Source organism: Globicephala melas, chromosome 11 (genome assembly GCF_963455315.2).
Source record: "Globicephala melas chromosome 11, mGloMel1.2, whole genome shotgun sequence".
In the NCBI taxonomy this organism is placed as follows: Eukaryota; Metazoa; Chordata; class Mammalia; order Artiodactyla; family Delphinidae; genus Globicephala; species Globicephala melas.
In genome coordinates this window covers 48,915,201-48,935,127 of record NC_083324.2, presented here as the reverse complement: position 1 = coordinate 48,935,127, position 19,927 = coordinate 48,915,201, and the positions used below count along the sequence as shown (strand labels likewise).

Genomic DNA, 19,927 nt, shown 5'->3' with positions numbered 1-19,927 from the left:
AGCAAAGATTGAGCAGAAATGGATGTTGGTAGGCTCCAAGGAAGGAGGTATGTTAGAGCCTCACACAGGGGTGGAAGCAGCTTCTGTCAGGGCCTAATGTTGTGTTCTGGGACCTCACATGGGACTGCATGGTATCACTTGACCTGCTGCCAAAACAGAAGACAGGAACATAGAAGTTGGAGAGGACTGCCCATGTTACCAGATTGCTCACCACGCTACCCTGCAATGGTCCTAATGTGTTTTGAGCCCATTGTCAGTGCCCCAGCGTTTTTGCTCTTCTCTGGAAGATCTGGGACACCCTTCCTTCCTGCCCCATTTCTCTATCCATGCCAGCACCAAATCAATTAAAAGACTTTCTCCAGTTCCTGTGGTGACCACTTTCTCTGAACTTTCATGTCATTTCTCAAACAGCCTGCCCCTTGAAGGAATGATCTGGTGTGATGCAGGTGCCTATTCCCACAGCAGCCAGCACAGCACCCACCGACATGTAGTGGGTATTTTAAAAAGAGCAGTGAGTGAGTGGGAGAAAAATCGCCTGCCTTAAATACCAACCAACAGAAATAGAAGAACATGGAAAACTCCCTAATCCCTTTGCAAGCCATTCCCGTGGTGTGTCAAGTCTCCAGCCTGCCCAGAAGGAAGCTTGACACAGAAGGTCAATTTTCTCATCTGTCATCTTTCTCTGTATTTCTCCTTTGTGTTGCACATTTTCATGTAAAGCTACTCAGCGCGCAAAGGGACATTACATGGATTCCTTCATTGTGAATTATATCCATAGCCAAATAAAACAGCTACCTATCCTGTTTAATACTTCTGTCATGAATCCCATTGTTATAATAATGCTTCCACCTTAGTTTTTTAATACTTGCCTGATATGCCTTTATCTACCTGTAACTTTAAACCTTTTTTGTCATGTCATCTAAGTGCTTCTTTTGAAAATAAGCATAATTGGATTTTAGATTTCTTTTTTTTCCAACCTAAATTTTTCTTCTTAAATGGAAGACGTTTATGCATTAGTATTCATTGTTATGAGTGAAATATTTGGCTTCCTTTTGTCTGGTACTATATGATTTCTATTCTGTGTTTCCTGTTTCCTTCCAGTTCGTGTATGTGTGTGTGTGTGTGTGTGTGTGTGTGCGCGCGCGTGCACGTGTATGTGACGTGTGATTTACATGTTCTTTCCTTTTATAACCTCCACAGTTTGAAAGATATGTAATATATTCTTCTCCTAACAATTACCTCTGAGGTTTTCAAAAAGCACTCGTTATTCCACATTTTTCAAGTTATTAAAAAGTATAATAAATATGGTAGTTTTATTCCTCTATTATTGCAGATAAGCTTATCCAACTTTTAATCCCAACTCCCATCGTGCCAGCAATAGTATTTCCACTTCTTGTTTTTGCGAATTAAGTACAGCACTCTTGTCAATCCATATTTTTATTGCTCTTCCAGTGTTTTGCAATTCAGACATTTGAGAATAAATCTTAAGGTATACATACCTTTTATAACAAGATTTATACATTGATTTAGACATTTCCAATTGTAACTGATTTTAGTATTTACCACCAGCTCTATTCTTACGTAACATCTCCATTCTTCAGCTCTTATTTTTGTTTCTCAGTTGTCCAGTATATTTCCAGTAATATTTTTCAAGAGGATATGGTACCAAAGGCATAAGGAAGGCCATTGCCATGGGCCCCCTTGCTTGGCTAATGCATCTCTTGCAGATTGGGGCAGAATGGTGAGCAGAGTCCAATCTGGGAATTCCTGCGGTTTCCACTTAATGTCCCTCAGCGTGTTCTGCGGCTTCGTCCCCTGTCCACTCTGCTCTCACTGAAGCCAGTTGCACACTCTCGCCTTTTACTTTAGTCCATGAAATCAAAAGATCTGAGAACTGCTGCTTTATGATAGTAATTAAATCATCTGTACTATCAGTTCTGACCTTCACTTCTTCTAATAAGGATTTTGATTGTGAAATTTTATTTTTTTGCTGTCCTGTATTCCCCATGCATTCTTCTAGGTTTTTTATTCCTTCTTTTTTTTTTTGGCCCCCTGAACCACTTGGCATGTGGGATCTTAGTTCCCCAACCAGGGATCAAACCCTCACCCCCTTCAATGGAAGTGTGGAGTCTTAACCACCGGACCACCAGGGAAGTCCCTATTCCTTATTTTGACTCCTTTATTGTAGTATCTGATTCTCTTGTATTTTATTGTCAACCAAAAGCAGATGCTGTCTATAATTGTCTTCTGTTTAGTATAATATAATTCTTTAAAATGCATGTTCCCTTACAACACTGTGAAAGGAGCAAAGGAGACAGGTGATTAATGCAGTCACGCAGACGAGGTGAATGGCAAATCTGATGGTGTAAACTCCTGAGGGCAGTGGCTGTGGTGTGTTGTGTTCGCTGTAGCATCCTCAGCGCTAAGTCTGGCACCCATCCTGTAACAGGTGTTCAGTATGAATCTGTTGAATGAATAAATAGATAAATGATTGCTCAGCCATTGATAACTATTATGAGAATTATGGTTATGATTATTTTTATTATACACAGAAAAATACTCACAGTTAAGAAGGTAGAACTGGGGCTTCCCTGGTGGCGCAGTGGTTGAGAGTCCGCCTGCCAATGCAGGGGACACGGGTTCGTGCCCTGGTCCGGGAAGATCCCACATGCCGTGGAGCGGCTGGGCCCGTGAGCCATGGCCGCTGAGCCTGAGCGTCCGGAGCCTGTGCTCCACAACGGGAGAGGCCACAACAGTGAGAGGCCCGGGTACCGCAAAAAAAAAAAAAAGAAGAAGTAGAACTGCAGGTAATCTCAACAGCCATGGATCCATCAAACATTGAACACCAACTGTGTACCGGCCCGGTGCTGATGTCTAATACCTTCATAAATTCAAGTGAGGAGACTGAGAGGTACCAAAGGAGAAGAGACCAGAATTATCTAGAAACTGGAAGAAGTGAGGAGGAGCCCCTGACTCTTGCAAATGAAGACCTGCTGGGCCTCCTTCCATGCAGATGCTGTGGTGTCCACTGGGGAGGGTGGGTTTAACAGGCCTCGTGATGCTCTTACTGGCCTTCCAAGGCCATCCCATCCCACACCCCTGTCCAGAGCATCAGACTGGGATGTTCCAAAGCCGCATCACTGATGGGAGAATATCTGAGTCCTGTTTGGGGGACTAGTTAGGGAAGTCGGGCAACCAAAGGAACTGTTAGAGGCTGGTTCATCTCAGTGATAGCCATACTTCCACATCTGTTCCTAAAGTTGTTTTTTTTAAGGTACACATCTGCTGACATTAGGAAGACATGGGCACTGCCTCCCACCCTGTCCTTAAACATGTCACGATTACTGAGAATAAGAAGGGGACCAGGTGGTGACGAGAGAATCTTTATATGCATAAAAAATAAAATAAAGGGCTTCCCTGGTGGCGCAGTGGTTGAGAGTCCGCCTGCCGATGCAGGGGACGCGGGTTCTTGCCCCGGTCCGGGAGGATCCCACGTGCCGCGGGGCGGCTGGGCCCGTGAGCCGTGGCCACTGGGCCTGCGCATCCGGCGCCTGTGCTCCGCAGCGGGAGAGGCCACAGCAGTGAGAGGCCCGCGTACCGCAAAAAAAAAATTAAATAAATAAATAAAATAAAAATTTCTCAGCTTGTCAAACACTGCTGCTATCCTATCAGTGTACGAAAGAAAATGAGGGACTTCATTCCTATGAACTGTTTATTTTACTAGTAACTGACCAAAGTCTTAAATGGCCAAATTTGAGGGGAAAATTGTGAAAAAAAAAGGTAGCCAAAGGGAAGAGACTGTCCCTCTTAAATTATTTTCCATCATGATGTTTGCAGATGTTTGGGTGATTTCTTGAATCACAGCATAGACATGATTTCCAGAGAAATGATGTTATTCGTGCCCCAAAGAAGAGAACTGTATTTCAGGAGGCTTTTAAAATCATACCTTAGTGGAAAGAAATGTCAATACAGGAGAGTATTTCCACTGCATAAATAACTGGCCAGACAGGGGAGAATGATAATTCAAGGCAGTCTTTTGTTACATTTTTAGTCATTCTCCGAAGGTCTAGGTCACCAACTAGATGCTATTTAGTAATATCATAGCCAATAGATTCTGAATATATATATTTCCATGTTCTTCTGAGACCCTCTGTGCTTCATATGTTTCCTCCTTGTCCCACCTACCAAGAAATTAAAAAGCTGCCTAGGACAGAAGGAAAGGAGGAGAAATCTATCAAGGTGGAATTGGGTGGACAGAAAGTAGGCAGTGAATTCTGGATACACTTTAAGCCTTTTCTAAACTTGTGGCTGCAAAACATTTTCCTGACTGTGATGTTGCTGATTTATGCCTTCCTGCTTGAGGTTAAGACCAAGCCATGGCAGACAAATGTAGAAAGGACCCATGATTAATTCCATGTTTGGAAGCTAGGGATCTCCTGGAATAGGCCATCTCCTGTTAAAAACAGGGGAGGCAGAAACCTGTTGGAAGATGCGTATCTTGTGCCTGCATTCAGCTGCCAGGGCAGAGAACACTCCACTGACCTACTTTAGAAAGGTCCCTTTGCTTGTGCAGCCCCAGGGATATCACATAAATGACAGAACTGGGCCAGTAGTAAAAAAAAAAAAAAATAGGACAGCCCTTTGTGTGTGTCTGGGGCTCAAAGCATCTGGCAGGTGTGTGTGTGTGTGTGTGTGTGTGTGTGTGTGTGTGTGTGTGTGTGTGTGTGTGTGTGTGTGTGTGTGTGTGTGTGTGTGTGTGTGTGTGTGTGTGTGTGTGTGTGTGTGTAAGGGAGACACCTATATACTGTGACCCAGCTATTAAGGACAGAAGATGAGGGGAAGAGAAATACTAATGCATTTTCTTTGTAGTTGATCGAACATTGTCTGGTTGCTGAACCAGAAAAATACAGCATAGACTATTCTATCACATGCTAAGCTTATCTGGAAAGATCCATAAGCCTTTAGCTACCCCACACTCCTCGTCCCAACAACATGACAACAAGCGAGCACAGGAGTGCACACGTAGATACCTGCCAGCATGTGTGCTCACCACACACACACTTTATACCTCCAATCAGGGAAATGTGTGTTTCCATTGACACGGCAAGAACATGGCTTCAAGAGTTTACATCTGCTCCATTCTGATCCCTTACAGTCTAAGATCCAAGCACTGTAATGCCATAAAGAGAAGTCACAAGAATGACTTACTATAACCGAGGTGGGACAGTGAACCCGCTTGACTCTGACCCAGAAGGACTGTATCACTTCACGTGAGATCAGCCTGATAGCCCTCTTTGAGAAGGAGATTTCCAGGAACACTTTCTGAGCGTCGATTTTCTCGTTTTAAAAATAGAAATAAAAATATCTCTCTGATAGATGTGGCATAAAGATTCAATGAGACAGTGCCCAAAAGCAGTGGTGCCCACTTAGCAGTAAGGTTCAGGGCTCTTTGCTTGTCCCTGTCTTCCTGTCCTGCTGTCCCAGGGGGCATGTACTGGTGCTGGCCGGCCTCTTTCCCAAGCTCTGGTCTCTCACTTTAGCTACCGGAACTCTGCTGCTCAGATGCCTTGTGGATGCTGAAATGCCTACATCTTCCCACAGTGAAGCAAATCATCTCCTTCCCCCATAAAACCTGCCGCTTTACTGCTGGCCTCTCCTACTGGAGCACATGGCACCTGCGTGCTCCCATCTACCTGGCCAGAACCTGAAGGCTATCTTTGACTTCTCCCAGCCCCTCTCTCTAGAAACCCCACCCATGAGCAGCACACTCTGTCAGTTCTACTTCTGTGACTTCTCCATGGCCAACTCCCTCCCCTCTTCCCACTGTTCCTGCCTCAGGCCAGGCTTCAGCACATCTCATGTGAACTGTTTCAAGAACTTCCTAAACTATGTTCTTTTATCCATCTCTACCGCCTCATCCCCTTGACACTGCTGCCAACCCTCTTCTGAAAGCAAACTGACATCGAATTACTGCTTTTCTCAGGAATGCTTCCTCAACCTGATTGCCCAAAGAATTATTCTCAAGCTCCCTAGCTTGATGCTTATTCTAAAACCTCCAGTAGCTGACAAAGGCAAAGAAGTAAGGGCTTTGTCCCATCAGATTTGTAGAAGTGGAACTTCGTTCACTGCCCTGACAGTCATCATAAGTGGCACTAGTGAGCATCTACAAGTGGATCATTGCAAACAAATTCAAAATACAGAACTGCAAGAGAGAGCCAGGAGAGAGGCAGAATGGGGCAGAGAGGTTGGGGTGGGTGTTTGCATTCTGGCTCTGCACTTAGTAGATGGAGTGACCTTGGACAATTGATTTACCTTCTCTCAATCCCAATTTCTTTTTTTTTAATTTTTATTAAAATACAGTTTGTTTACAGTGTTGTGTTAGTTTCAGGTATATAGCAAAGTGATTCAGTTATACATATATATAAATATATATTCTTTTTTACATTCTTTTCCATTATAGGTTATTACAAGTTATTGAGTATAGTTCTCTGTCCTATACAGTAGGTCCTTGTTGGTTGTCTAGTTTATATATAGTGATGTATATATTTTAATCCCAAATTCCTAATTTATTCCTCCGCTGGCTCCCCTTTGGTAACCACAAATTTGCTTTCTATGTGAGTCTATTTCTGTTTTGTAAATAAGTTCATTTGTATCATTTTTTTAGATTCCACATATATGTGATAATCATATGATATTTGTCTTTGTCTGGCTTCCTTCACTGAGTCTGATCATCTCTAGGTTCATCCATGTTACTGCAAGTGGCATTATTTCATTCTTTTTTATGGCTGAGTAATATTCCATTGTATATGTGTGTGTGTGTGTGTATAGATATATAGATATATATATATATATACCACATCTTCTTTATCTATTCATCTGTCGATGGACACTTTGGTTTTACTTCCATGTCTTGACTATTGTAAATAGTGCTGCTATGAACATAGGGGTACATGTGTCTTTTCCAATTATGTTTTTCTCTGTATATGTGCCCAGGAATGGGATTGCAGGATCATATGGTAGCTCAATTTTTAGTTTTTTAAGGAACCTTCATACTGTTCTCCATAGCGGCTGTTACCAATTGACATTCCCACCAACAGTGTGGGAAGGTTACTTTTTCTCCACATCCTCTCCAGCATTTATTATTTGTAGAGTTTTTCATGATAGCCATTCTGATCAGTGTGAGGTGATACCTCATTGTAGTTTTGATTTGCATTTCTCTAATAATTAGCGATGTTGAGCATCTTTTAATCCCAGTGTCTTTCAAATGAGATTGAAAATAACAATACCTACTTCATGGAATTTACTGATAATTAAATACATTGATACAAGTGAATGTTCTTTGTGTATTAAAAAACTCAAAAATTGTTCAGTACGATTAAAGCTATCTGTATGTATGAAAGGTTGAGATTAATAGCATGCCAAATTCCTCGGGAAGCACTTTGGAGATGGAGAGACGGGGTATAGCATAGATTGGCCAATCCATTCTTAGGAGAGCTGAGGATAAGTACAAGTTCTTGAGCCCTAAGCTAGAAGAACAATTCTGAAGAAAGCAAATGAGACTGTGAAAACTGCAGACCTCAGAAAAGAGGAGAAGACAGAGAGCAGCAGAGATTATTACTGAGGTCAGGGGTATTCCAGATGGTCATGAGAAAGTGATCATTCAGGAAGACATGTCTCAAAACTTCAAGCCACACACATGTAACAAAAGGAAAGCTTGCTGGCCATGGTGTTAGGACGTGAAATGACCCAGAGGGCAAAGGCTATGGACTCCAAACACAAAGCCCTGAGCCAACCCAACTCCTGTTGCTATTTTTGAAGCTCCGTGTGGGTGAGGGGCGGGAGAAGTAGGGAGAGTTTTTCCACTAGGAGTCAGAAACCGAAATAGGAAAGATCAACAGAAGCATTTATAAACAATGAATGCCATTAATTTTTTTAAGCTAGGAAGGAGTTGGAAAAGATGTAATGTGGCAGGGAGTGGGGAATATAGTCAGGGAAAGATGGCCCAGGGGTCTTCAAACCATCTTGTTCAATTGAACTCATAGTAGGGGACAGAGAGCATGGGTTATTTTTAATCAAGTTCTCATGAGTAGAGTTCAACTGTGATGGGAAAAATGTTCCCATTTTTTCCCCTTTATCAGAAAACTTTCTAACTATTGAGTGATTTCCGAAGTTTGGGGCCAGTTTAAGCTGTATTGCTCGAATTCTGAAGCTCAAGTTCTTTCTAGTACACCACAGTATGAGGACAGGTCCAGACAGTTATCAGCATCTGCTTTGAGGAGGGTTTGAGGAATCAGTAGCAGAGGTGGAAGGAGTGATTCCCAGAATCGGCTTTCAGCCCCTTCCTAGGTCAGGCAGTCATCAGATGGAACAGTATTCTGGCCTGGATTGTAGGGTCAACCGGGAGCTTGGAGAGTTCTGGGTCCCAACAAACCAGGATGCAGTCACATTGGAACATTGGCATGAAAAGCAAGACTGACCAGCTGGGAGCCCAGGGAGTAAAGATCTGCAGGTGACTAGAACCTGGTAGTCACACACGCCTCCGGGAGCCAGGGGCCACAAGAAGGAACCTCACTCCTTCCACAGCATGAGTGGGGCAGAACCCCAGCATTCTCTCAGCCTGGGCACTTCTCTGGCCCAGGTCTGAGTAGGCTGATCATTCCTCACGGACAGCGATGTTCTTTGTGCCAAGCCCTTTCCTGGCCACAGGGGTTCTAGAGGTGAATAAGCCATCACTCCAAGTCAAGGGCCTTTTGGGAAACGTACCTGGGAACAGTAAGGGAACAGAGGAGAGTGTGGGTCCTGAGGTGGTGGAAGCAGGGAGAGTGTGTGTGCAGGAGGCTTTGGAAAATCCTTAAAAGGGCTTCAAGAAAATGGGAAGCTGTTGAGCACCTGAGCAAGAAAGGCAGAGGAGGCAATGTGAGCAGCGCTCAAGTGGCAGGAGCCGGCCACCCTTGCCAGGAGCCACAAATGATCTGGTAAAACCAAGGAGTAGCTCAAGGTGGAGCATATTGAGAATGAAGCAAGGAGAGTCGGCAGAGGTCCCATCAGGGAGGGAATGCTAAGGAATTCTGTTTCATTCCTTGTGTTAGTGTTCATTGAAAGGCAAATGGCCCATGAATAATGCTAGCTGCATTATAATGCCGGTTTTTATCACCCATCGGAGGTTTTGTTATGGCCTTTAGTTTAAAAATACTAACTCTACCATCTTTACTACTGTTTTCATAGTCCCTAGCCCTTAAATGCCTCTGGTCTGCCCAGGCACTGAAAACACACCCTCCACTTTTGCTCTCATCTGTGGCTCTGAGGCCCTTCTGTGAGCCTGGCTTCTGGCCCTCCGAGGCTTTGCAGACTCTTGATGCAAGCGATCTCCTGATCCCTTGCAGTCTCCTCTCCCAGCCAAGGCCTGTACTGCCAGAGGCTGAGGGGAGTCCAGTAGCTAAACCGGTAAGAACAGGGGCCTGGAACATCTTTGAACTATCTCATCTGTATTTACCTTTGAATCATTTATATATTTTTTATGTAATCCAAGAAATATTTATGAATCTATTTCTAGATATTCATATATATATAACATATATATTATTTATTTCTAGATTTTTTAAAGTTTTTTTTCCCAAATCATAGTAAGGTATCTTTCTTGTCTAATTTACATTAATTTTATCAAATAAATTGTAGGAGTTGATACCATGGTTGTACAATCTGGAAGCAAATTAATTATCAGTAACAATGTTAACTATTGTTCACCGCTGATTAAGTACCGTACTATGATTACATTTCTTTTCTTACACATTTCTTTTTCTTATTTTTACCCATTCTCCATATTGTTCCTCTAGGTAAGTGATCTCAAGGGCAACAATTGTTTTATCTTTAACTCTGATACTATATGAAATTCAGCCAAGGGGTAAGCAATGCCTCGATGGCAAATTCTTATCAAAATTAGTCTGGCCAATTGTTTTATAGATATCTGTAATCGATATCATTTCTTTTAAAAAGCCTGTCATCCAGTGTAGTTGATTCAGCCATTTGCATTGAGAAAACCCCTTCAATATTTTCTCCTAACATCTATATATAAACTTCTTCATTCACTGGAGCTTCAACACTTGGTTTTCTATGGACAGCTCACTTATCCATAGTGGTAAATGATACCAGGCTCATAAAATGGCTCAGTGCCCAACAGTTAATCAGTGTTGTATTGGTTTTCACTGATCCATTCCAAAATCCATCTCAATATCACAACTCACATTCTTAACAATTTTCAACTGTAACTCATAGAAATATCTTAGATTTATCCTAGAAGTTCATATCCCAGGGAAGAACTGATGGTTTCTGTGAAGATCTGGCCCCATGTCTTCCCTATATCTCCATATTCCAAGGACCACATCATTCCAAGGGGCTGACTTGACCTGGTTTCCTGCAAGTACAACTTTGCTTTTTGTCACAGTAGTACATGAGACTAGTTTAAAGGTGGTACTGATGGTACTGAAAATACTACAGTGGAAACTGTCTCATCCTATAACCCAGACTCGCTTCTGAAAGTCAACCACTTTCATCTTTTTTAATCGTTGCTTCTAGCATTCATTTCAATATTTCTAAATCCTGTGCTTCTACTACTATTTATTGATGAATCAAACATGTCTTGGCTTCCTGCTATAGAGGATGAGGATTCAGCTCTAACCCCTCCAGCAACCCCTGCTTGTTCACTTCTTCCTCACTCTCACTTTTCCCACAAGAGTCACATCACAGTCTGCTGCTCCCTTGCTCTGTCGTCTTCCCAAGTAGTTTTATCACAATTTTGTGTTAACTAGTCACTTTATACACTCTTATGACCATTGCTCACTTCTGATTCTAGTATTGTACCATGATTACATTTCTTTCCTTACGCAGGTTTTATGTTGCTTCATACTGGAAATTGCCTTTTTCATTTCCTTGACTTTTCATGCACCTATAATTGTTTTTTTTTATATACTCTCATATATCTGTCTAATGCCATATCTATTATGATATCCAAATCTAAAAAAGCTCTGTAAATGTTTAAGTTCCATTTTTTCCCAAGTCTACTGCCTCACTTCATGTGTGGCTCCTGTCTAGGGCTATTACTGTGTTGTCATATGGGCATATCACTTACCTCTCCTCTATGTTGTTCTTGTGTTGCACACTGAGTCTGATATTTTTTTCTTCCTTGATTTATTTCTTCATCTTTCTAAGGTGCATTCTTCAGTAGTTTTCTAAGAAAGCGTGTGTGGAAAGTTAAATATTTTTAATTCCTGATGATCTGAATATGTGTTTATTCTGCCTTCATACTTGTTGGTAATTTGGCTGGGTATAAAATTCTAGGTTGGAAATTTTCTTCTTGCAGAATTTTGAAATTCCACGGTTTTTGAAGCTCCATGACCTTCTAGTTTCCAAGTTGCTATTGGGAAATCCAATCTTCCTCTCTTCTGCTAAATTGCTTACCACACCTTCAGTTGCTATCTTCCAAATGTATGTATGTTGAACTTTCTTCTACTCTTGCCACTCCTCCCAGTAACTCTGTTATTTGGGCGTTTATACCATTTTTTCATTCTTGCTAATTTTAGTGGGGTTTTGGTATGAATAAGTGGGAAACTCATGTTGCCAGTCCACCATATTTACTCAAAATCTAGTGATATCTTTATTTTTCAAAGTGTGTAAACCCATGCCATCCCCTTTGCATATATTATGATGCTATTACTATTAGCAACCCTGAGAGTAGTTAGTACTATTCCCATTTGATGATGAGACAGCTGAAGCTCCAAGAATTTTAGTAGTTTTCCTAAGTTTAAAGAGCCCACATGAGACAGATTCAAATTTAAAATCATGTTTTTCCCACCCTACTGAGGCATAACGGTCACATTCAGTGATGCCTTTGTGATGGAGATCAGTGGTGATAAAACAAGTTAGATTATAGCTTCTCCATATCTTGCTACAGTAAACTAATGCCACTGCTGGGGTGTAAATTATTCCTTTGAACTAGTCTCTGAGCCACAGAATACAAGCTTTCCTCTTCAGTCACTTTTGTTATTCCGTGGTAGAAATTGGAACATCTGAAACCAAATAATTGCAGGTGGTCTGACTCATATAGTGGAGTGTTTTAGAACAAGCAAGGAAAACTGAAATTATGGTGTTCAGGTCTGAAGGAAAATGTACCTTAATATATAATGGCTCTATTTCAGAGTCCAGCACACAATGAAATAACTTTCCTCTTGGAAGCTTTTACTTACATTCTCACATAAGGCACAAATAGCATTCTCTATTTGAAAACAAAAATTAAGTTACTGCCTTCAAAGTCCAGTCTTTTGAAGACATTGCAATTTTTTCAGCTAAGTGGTTATTCTCAAAATGAAAAAGAGATTTTCCAACTAGTATTTATGAACAAGCACACATACCCAGGAATTTATGGTGTGTTTATATGTCACTTTGACTTTCTGTATTTATAACAGCAGACACACTTTGTGTTAAATGATGCCTTCGTGAAAGGAGTTTTCAGGTAATACCTCCTGAAGGGTTTCTAGGGCTTTGTCCAGTCAAGAGTTTTCCTGTTGCTTTTCTCAGCTGACTGTCAGGTTCTCATAGACCCTATTTTATCATCTCATTATCCTCAACTGCATCCCCATGTAGGTTAAACAAGCCAAATAAAAGGAGGAAATGTTTGGGTCAAGCAGGGAAAGAGTGAAACTAAGCAGGACCTCCTCTGACCTGAGATAAGTCATTCTACTGCTTGGACCCTCAGGCTTCCGTCTGTGAAATAAAAATCATACACATACACCATTGTAAAGCAATTATACTCCAATAAAGATGTTAAAAAAACAATATAAAATAAAATCATACACATAGATGATCTCCAAGTCCTCTTTCAGCTCTTGAATGCCATTCCTACACCATCGATGAAATCAACTTCAATTAATTATCTAAATCAGTCACCACTGATTTCAGTATGTGTGTGACTGACTACAAAAGAATTCGTTCATTAATTTCTTTAATACGTATTTATTGGGCATCATACCCAGAGCTGGGTATACAGTGGCAAATGGACAGACTCAGTCCTTAGCCTCATTGAGTTCATAGTCCAGAGGAAAAGACAAAAACGAACTCTCAAATAAATAACAACTGTGATAAATGCTGTGAAAGATAACAACAGAGCACTGTGAAAAGACTAACAGGAAAAAAAGATAATTTGGGGGGGGAGGGGGAATGTTCCCCAGAAGGCCTCATTGAAGAAATGACAAGCAGCCCTAAGGATGAGGACAGTGAAACAAGTGAGGAGCTACAGACAAGCATTGCAGGCACACAGGGCAGCATGTGTAAAGACCCTGAGGGATTCAAGAGCTTGTGCATTTAAGGAACTTGAAGAAGGTCATGTGGCTAGACCCTGGTGAACAAGAGGGGTCGGCCTGAGACAAAGTTAGAAATGGGCTCCCACCAAATCATACAAAGTCTCGCCACCATGGTGAGCATTTTGTATAACATCAGAAAGGCAGGGAAACCTACTGAGAGACCATTAAGTAGGAGGTTCTACACACAGTGGAGGAAGGCAAAAATGGATAAGGCAATTCAGTCAGGAATTGGTCCGGACAAGGCGTGGTGATGGTTTGGAGGAGGCAGTGGTGGAGAAGAGGGTGGATTTTATGTGTGTTGGGCTGTCCTCGCTTTGTGTCTGTGGTCAGCTATGATATATAGGGGAGACCTGTGACCTCATGTGTCACAGCATATGGACATATTAATTCCTACTGAGGGAAGCTCGTTGCCTTTCCAGCTGGTCTTCTTGGGCAGCATTCCACGTGATCCATGGAAAGTATTCACACATCCTTTTGCTGACAAGCTTTTAAGGTGCGGGCCTTGCCTATATGGCTGTTTCTCCTTGGTAGGCTGGCAGGACCACTGGTCACCCGTATCCCTCACCTACATGCTCCCACGGGTGTGGCCACAGCCATGTGTCCAAATCTCCTCAAAATCCCTCTCAGTAGGAGGAGACTGAGAAGAGAAGAAAGCACCTCCTTCTTCTCATTATGTAGAGAAACATAGTTTTAGGGATAAAACTAATAGTGTCTCAACAACTCTACAAAGAAATGCTCCCTCCAGCCTCCCACCTCCCTTCCACTTTTCCAATAGGCTTGATTTGCTTGGTCACCTAAGGGCTGTGAAATCCATTTTGGCGCCTCATTTTTAAGACCTGCTTGGAAGCCTGCCGCCTCCTTTTCATAAGTCAGAGAAGATGGTACCTCTTGTCCTGTATCCTCTGTCCTGGACTCAGTGGAGACAGAAGACATCTCATTTTAGCATCCTCTCTTCGCCTCCATCCAGCCACTTCGTAAAACAACAAATGAGGTGCCCAGCACCACTCCTGTCTTCCTGAAGCTCCCACATCCCGCCCTCTGGTCTGTCCTCCCGATGCCTCTCCAGTGCTGCTGCCTTGGGCCTTGGTGCAGGCCAAGATTTTGGACACGGTGGCCAGGGTGACTCTCTGCCTCTCCTCCCTCCTCTGCTTTCTTTCTTCTCACCTGTTATGGCACTGTGTCCCAGGACACTAAGCGACTCACTGCAGGGGTAGTTTCACTGCCCCCCACCTCCTCTTCCTTTGCCCCCAGGCAGGAGCTGGTGTCTGATCGAGCCCTCTATCCCCCACTTTAGACCATCATCAGCCCCACTTTCACACAGACCACGCTGTTCCCCCTTTATTGGTCCTTTTCCAGAGAGTTTGCCCAATAGTTCAGACTGTGTGATGGGAATTCAGGTAAAAATGGGTAGAATTTCAAGACTTGGACTACTCAGCAAGATACACAGAAGAGCAGAAATGTGATCCATATGCAGAGCCAAGAAAGTGGGATTTGCAAGCTTGAATTGAGTGAGCAATGGAGGCAGAGGAGGTTGAGATTGTCTGGAGGAATAAACAGGAAAGGGGTGGAAGGAAACCAGAGCTGATACTTTGGGTAGAAAATATGGACGAAGGTAAAAAAATCTACCATAATATTTTGTCCATTTTTAAATCTTCATATAAACATCACAGGAAAGACGAATTAGCTGGGTTATGGGAATGACCACTTTTTCAGTGATTTCATACAAGTCTCCAGGGAACAGTAGGTTGTATCCTAACCAAAGCTCACCATGTATCTGACAGGAACAAATGCTAAGCATGGACTGCGCTGTAAGGCCTGTAAGATGAGTGTCCACCACAAGTGCATGGACGGCCTGGCACCCCAGCGGTGCATGGGCAAGCTGGTAAGGGCTTGTGCCCGGAGTGTGCCCCGGAACCGCTGCTCAGGGCACCTGCCTGCCCGATGAGGTCACTCCATTCAAAATATTTCTCGGCAGCACCCTGAGAACTGGACACTGGGAAGGTACCCCCCACGTCTCTGGCTGGACAACTTGGCTTCCTTGTTGGCATAATGATTGAGGAAGCAGGAGCTTTGTCAACTTAGGAGATGCATGTTGCACGTGTGGAAGGGGCTCAGTGTCCTTCATAGAGTGGACAACTTGTCCTGGGTCGGCACTTTCCCAATTTTAGCATTGGGACTGTCCAAGTTTTGCAAGTAGAAAGCAGGCATCCCAGGAACCCCCTCGGCCCCAGCTTACTTGTCTGACAGCTCAGTGCGTATCAAGAATGGGATAGAGATGAACCACCCCACAGAAGTGGAGAGAGTAGTAAACATCTATACCACTGTAACAGATCATGGTGGCCAAACCAAGGGCTGGGGGCTCAGCCTGGCCCATTCTGGGCTGATCGTCGCATCTCAGGGGTGGACTTCAGTACTGGTGCCACACAATGATAAAAAAGCCACCCAGAACACTTTTGAGAATAGTTGAAACTAAGATGGCCAAAGAATTATAGAAGGGACCAAGAATGTCTACCCTAGACATACTTGGGGCATGACAGCTGTCTTCAGAAGAATTTAAGATCTGTCACACAGGATTCTGTCGTCCTCTGTGGCTTCAGGGAAAAGGCCTAGGATCAGTAGGTTCCAAGTCTTAACCATCAGAGATGATGTCACCAAAGACCTGCCTCCAGGATTAGTGAGAGTTCCTGCTCTCCACATCCCCAGCAGTGTTCACAGGAGGATACCACTTGCTAGGAACATTGGAAGGGATTCTGGAATTCTAGTAGGGGTGGGACCCTTCAGTTCCCTTCTAACACTGGGGTACAGTAAGTCAGGATTCTTAGAGAATTCATCTCCGTACTCTGATTGGCAGTGTCCTCTTCTCCAAAACCCCTGCCTCACGTGCTCCCCTCCTTTCCTCCCATGGTGATTCCCACAAGCCAAGGCAGAAACCATGGATGAGAGGTCGGAAAACCAGAACGGAATCTAGAACACAAAGCTCTGCGTAGAGCTCATCAGACATACAAGGGACTTCAGGTCTACCTGTGAGGTCTGCTTGCCCATGCCCAGGCCTTTTAATGATGTTAATAAATCACGTGGTGAGATAACACACAATGGTCCATTTGTATCCTGGGAAGTAATGAGGAGCCCAACATAAAGGAGGCTGCAATGTGCACCTGCAGAGGAGAAGTGGGACGGGGGAGGGCAGGGCTGGGGGCTTGCTTTCTGGAGGGAGTGGAGCTTGCTTATTGACACCTGTACCTCCCAACCCAACCCCAGGGATAAATTACAGGACATGTCAGCATCTTAAAGGGAGACAGGGAGGCACCCCCAGAGGAACCAACTGGTTTCATTTTTAGAGTTCTCGTGAGGTTTTCTCCATCTCATCAATAACATTGAGCCCTTCTTTTTCTCATTCTGTCTCCAGCCAAAGGGGTTTCGGCGTTACTACAGCTCCCCCTTGCTCATTCATGAACAGTTTGGATGCATTAAAGAAGTTATGCCCATTGGTGAGTTGGGACCCGGTGGACTGAGCTGGGTTTGGAGCAGCGACGTCAGAGCTGATGGCTGCTCTTCTCCCAGGTCCCGGTGCTGCCGTACCAGTGGGGGACCGGGGGGGTGGCATTTGTTTGGTGGCTAATTGGGTTATGGTTGTTTGTTTTGCTGGAGGGGAAACTTAAGGTGAACCAAATTCTCTAGAAATTTTTGTCCTCTCCCTGATGAAGCTTCCAAGAACTCAGGTCCAAAGGCCATCAGCAGCATGGCAGAGTGGAAGGAGCATGGAGCCTGGCATCCCATAGACCTGGGTCACAGCCCAGCTCCTCCATTGACCAACTTGTGTCTAAACAAGCTACTCAACCTGCTGGACCCTATACGATGAAAACAGCAATGGCTGCTTTTCATAATTTTTGTAGAAAATAGATATACATTATAGACCAATGCTTGGAAGGAGCTTACTGAATATTGTTTATTCTTTAATGAGGAAAAAATGTCTTACATTTTTAGGTATTTCTGGCTTGAATATATTCCTCAATATCCTTCAGTTCCATTTCTTCTCCCTTTCTGAAAATCTCTACATTTATGTTTGCCCTTTGGTGGTGGCAGGGGAAGCAACTTTTAAACTAGAAATTTACAAACTGGAAAGTTTTTAATTAGAAATCCCAGGAAGCCTGGTAATGTCCAAGTCTTTCAAAAAGGTTGCCTCCTACTGCAAACTTTGTGTCACGAGACTTCGTACCTTGGTGAGCAGGGCCTTTCACTAGAGGAAATAAAGCTGGGAAGAACCTTGGCACTGGAGTCCTGCGGGTGGATAACAAAGAGGAAAACCAGTCAATCAGCAAAGGTTTGGGAGCAGAGTGGGCTGAGTGCAGTGGAGGGACCTGGGAAATGGGCACAGGTCGTGGGGGAAGCATGTGAGGAAAGTTGACCACAAAAGCTCCATTTCCCCAGGGGTAAGAGGGTCTGTTGTGCAGGACCTACTTTTCAATGCCATTTACCCAGGAGGTATGATAGGTGGTTGTCTGTCCCGACTGTGATATGAGGAAACCCTTCTCTCAGGTGAGCTTTCTCTTCTAATGCAGCCTGCGGCAATAAGGTGGACCCTGTCTATGAGACCCTCCGCTTCGGCACCTCCCTGGCCCAGAGAACAAAGAAGGGCAGCTCTGGCAGCGGCTCCAATTCACCTCCCGGAACCTCGGTAATTGTCCTCTTCCTCCCTCGGGCACCGTGGAGTGCGGGTCCCACAGGCCGGGGGAGTCTGTTGGGGGTCAGGCAGCCTTTAAAGGGAGCTCCAAGTGCCTTTGGGCCACTAAAGGTTAACCTTCTGGGGCCAACCCTCAGAGATCCTTTTACTTTCCTCCTAAAGACCACGCTCCTGGCCTCAGGCTCATTGACTCTCTCTCCCTCCCCCTCCCACCACTAGTAGCTTATCTGCTGACACATAGAAAGGTTCGACCCAAACAAGGGGCAGAAGCAGAGAAGTCCCAGCTGTGTCCAGTTCTCCTTCCAGCTACATCCCAGTTCAAGAATACAGCCATTTCTCACATTTTCTCAGTCCTCTCTCTCTAAGGCAAGATGCACCCTTTGATTTCTTTCACACAAACACTGCCCTCCCTGGAAGAGGGGTGTGGCATGGAGGCGGGGCGCTTCCCTCCATGGGACACACACCCTCCCAAGCACCTCTCTCCTATGTTTTACCTGATCTAAAATGCATGTTGTGTGCATCTCTGTGACCTGGTGTCGTCATCCTCTCTCTGACTGTCCCAACCGAAGTTTCTATGAATGCCCCAAGATGCCACACAATTCTGTAGCAGAGAGAAGGCTCCCCAGAGATGGGCCTGACCTGCCCGCATGAGCAGCAATGTCTGCTGCTGTGGTTCTGAGCTCTTGCTCATCACAGCAAGGAGACATCCTGAGAAACACTCCGCGGGAGACAGTGAACGTTTTCGCCTCCACGTTTGTGACTGATGCTATGAGCAGAAAGACCATCACAGGCATAACTGACGGATATCCAGTCTGCTTTCGTGTCTAAAACAGCTTTATTTCTGGCAATATCTCGACCCTACAGACTGGTTTTAGGGGCAAAAAGCATAGTTTGTTCAATGTCAATAACGTGTTCATTCATCATAGCCCGCTTATACTTCCTGGCGCTGGTTCCATCAGTAAATATTTCTTGAAATTTTGCTCTGTGAAGGCTTTGTTCTGAGAGCTGCAGGGAGACAAAGACAAATGAAATTGTACTTAAATATCTGTCACTTCACTCTTTCCCCAGAGTCCAAATTGCCTCAGTGGAAGCAAACAGAAACAATTGATTGCTACTTTAACATGACTCTGCTTCCTTCCTGCAGGGTCGGTAGTAATGAACTTCAGCCTCTTGCCATCCTGGCAGTATTGTTATATCCTAAAGCGAACATATTCCCACATAGCAAAGGTTTATTTTCTTCCAGGGCTAGAGACATTTGCTTTACATTGTTGGGAGGTTGCTGCCTGGCTGTTTCTAAATCGTTAGGTTTCCTCTCATGTGCTTTCAAATGTTCTAGAATACAGAAGGCTTGATGGCTTTGGGAAGACAGCAGAAACCAAATTCGAAAACTTTCTAGGAGTTGGTTAGCTAGTTCAGGAATGATCTTCAGTTTTGTAAGATTAAATTAACATAATAATAGCAACTTCTATTCAGAAATAGTGAGCTTCAGAGGAACAGGGTACAAGTGACTTAGAGGCCCTGTGACATTTTTTTTTTCTTCTTTCTGATGTGTCATGAAAGGAAGAATGGCTGAAATAAATCTTAAAGTTAAATTGTAAGAAGAAATCAGTCTCAGGAAGGTGGTACTAAAGTACTCTAGAGCTGATGAGGAGAGTTAGGAAGGCAAACTTGTTCCTCTCTAGTAAGATATAAATAAATTGTTTTACAAATATGACTCTCCTCTGAGGCCCCCTAAATTCCTCTTTTAAAGAGGCGAGAGATGCACAGATAGAAGTAGAGCATCTGACCCTTTGAAAGAGGCCATCTGTGGTGTAAATGTTTAATGACCAACGAGGGCTGGACCCTGATTTGTAGCATTTGCCAATTTCCATGGTGTAAATACTCCCACTGTGGC

The 19,927-nt window shown here is 43.7% G+C and overlaps 1 protein-coding gene across 3 annotated transcripts in view; it reads left to right on the top strand.

Annotated features, from left to right (window-relative positions):
- STAC (SH3 and cysteine rich domain) overlaps nucleotides 1-19,927 on the top strand; it is a 102,032-nt gene that overhangs the window by 45,785 nt on the left and 36,320 nt on the right. For all 3 annotated transcript variants that reach the window (XM_030830108.3, XM_030830109.3, XM_030830107.3), the window contains exons 3-5: nucleotides 15,134-15,234; nucleotides 16,759-16,840; nucleotides 17,912-18,027. In XM_030830108.3, the coding sequence (XP_030685968.1) occupies nucleotides 15,134-15,234; nucleotides 16,759-16,840; nucleotides 17,912-18,027 (299 nt within the window). The remainder of the gene's footprint in view (nucleotides 1-15,133; nucleotides 15,235-16,758; nucleotides 16,841-17,911; nucleotides 18,028-19,927) is intronic.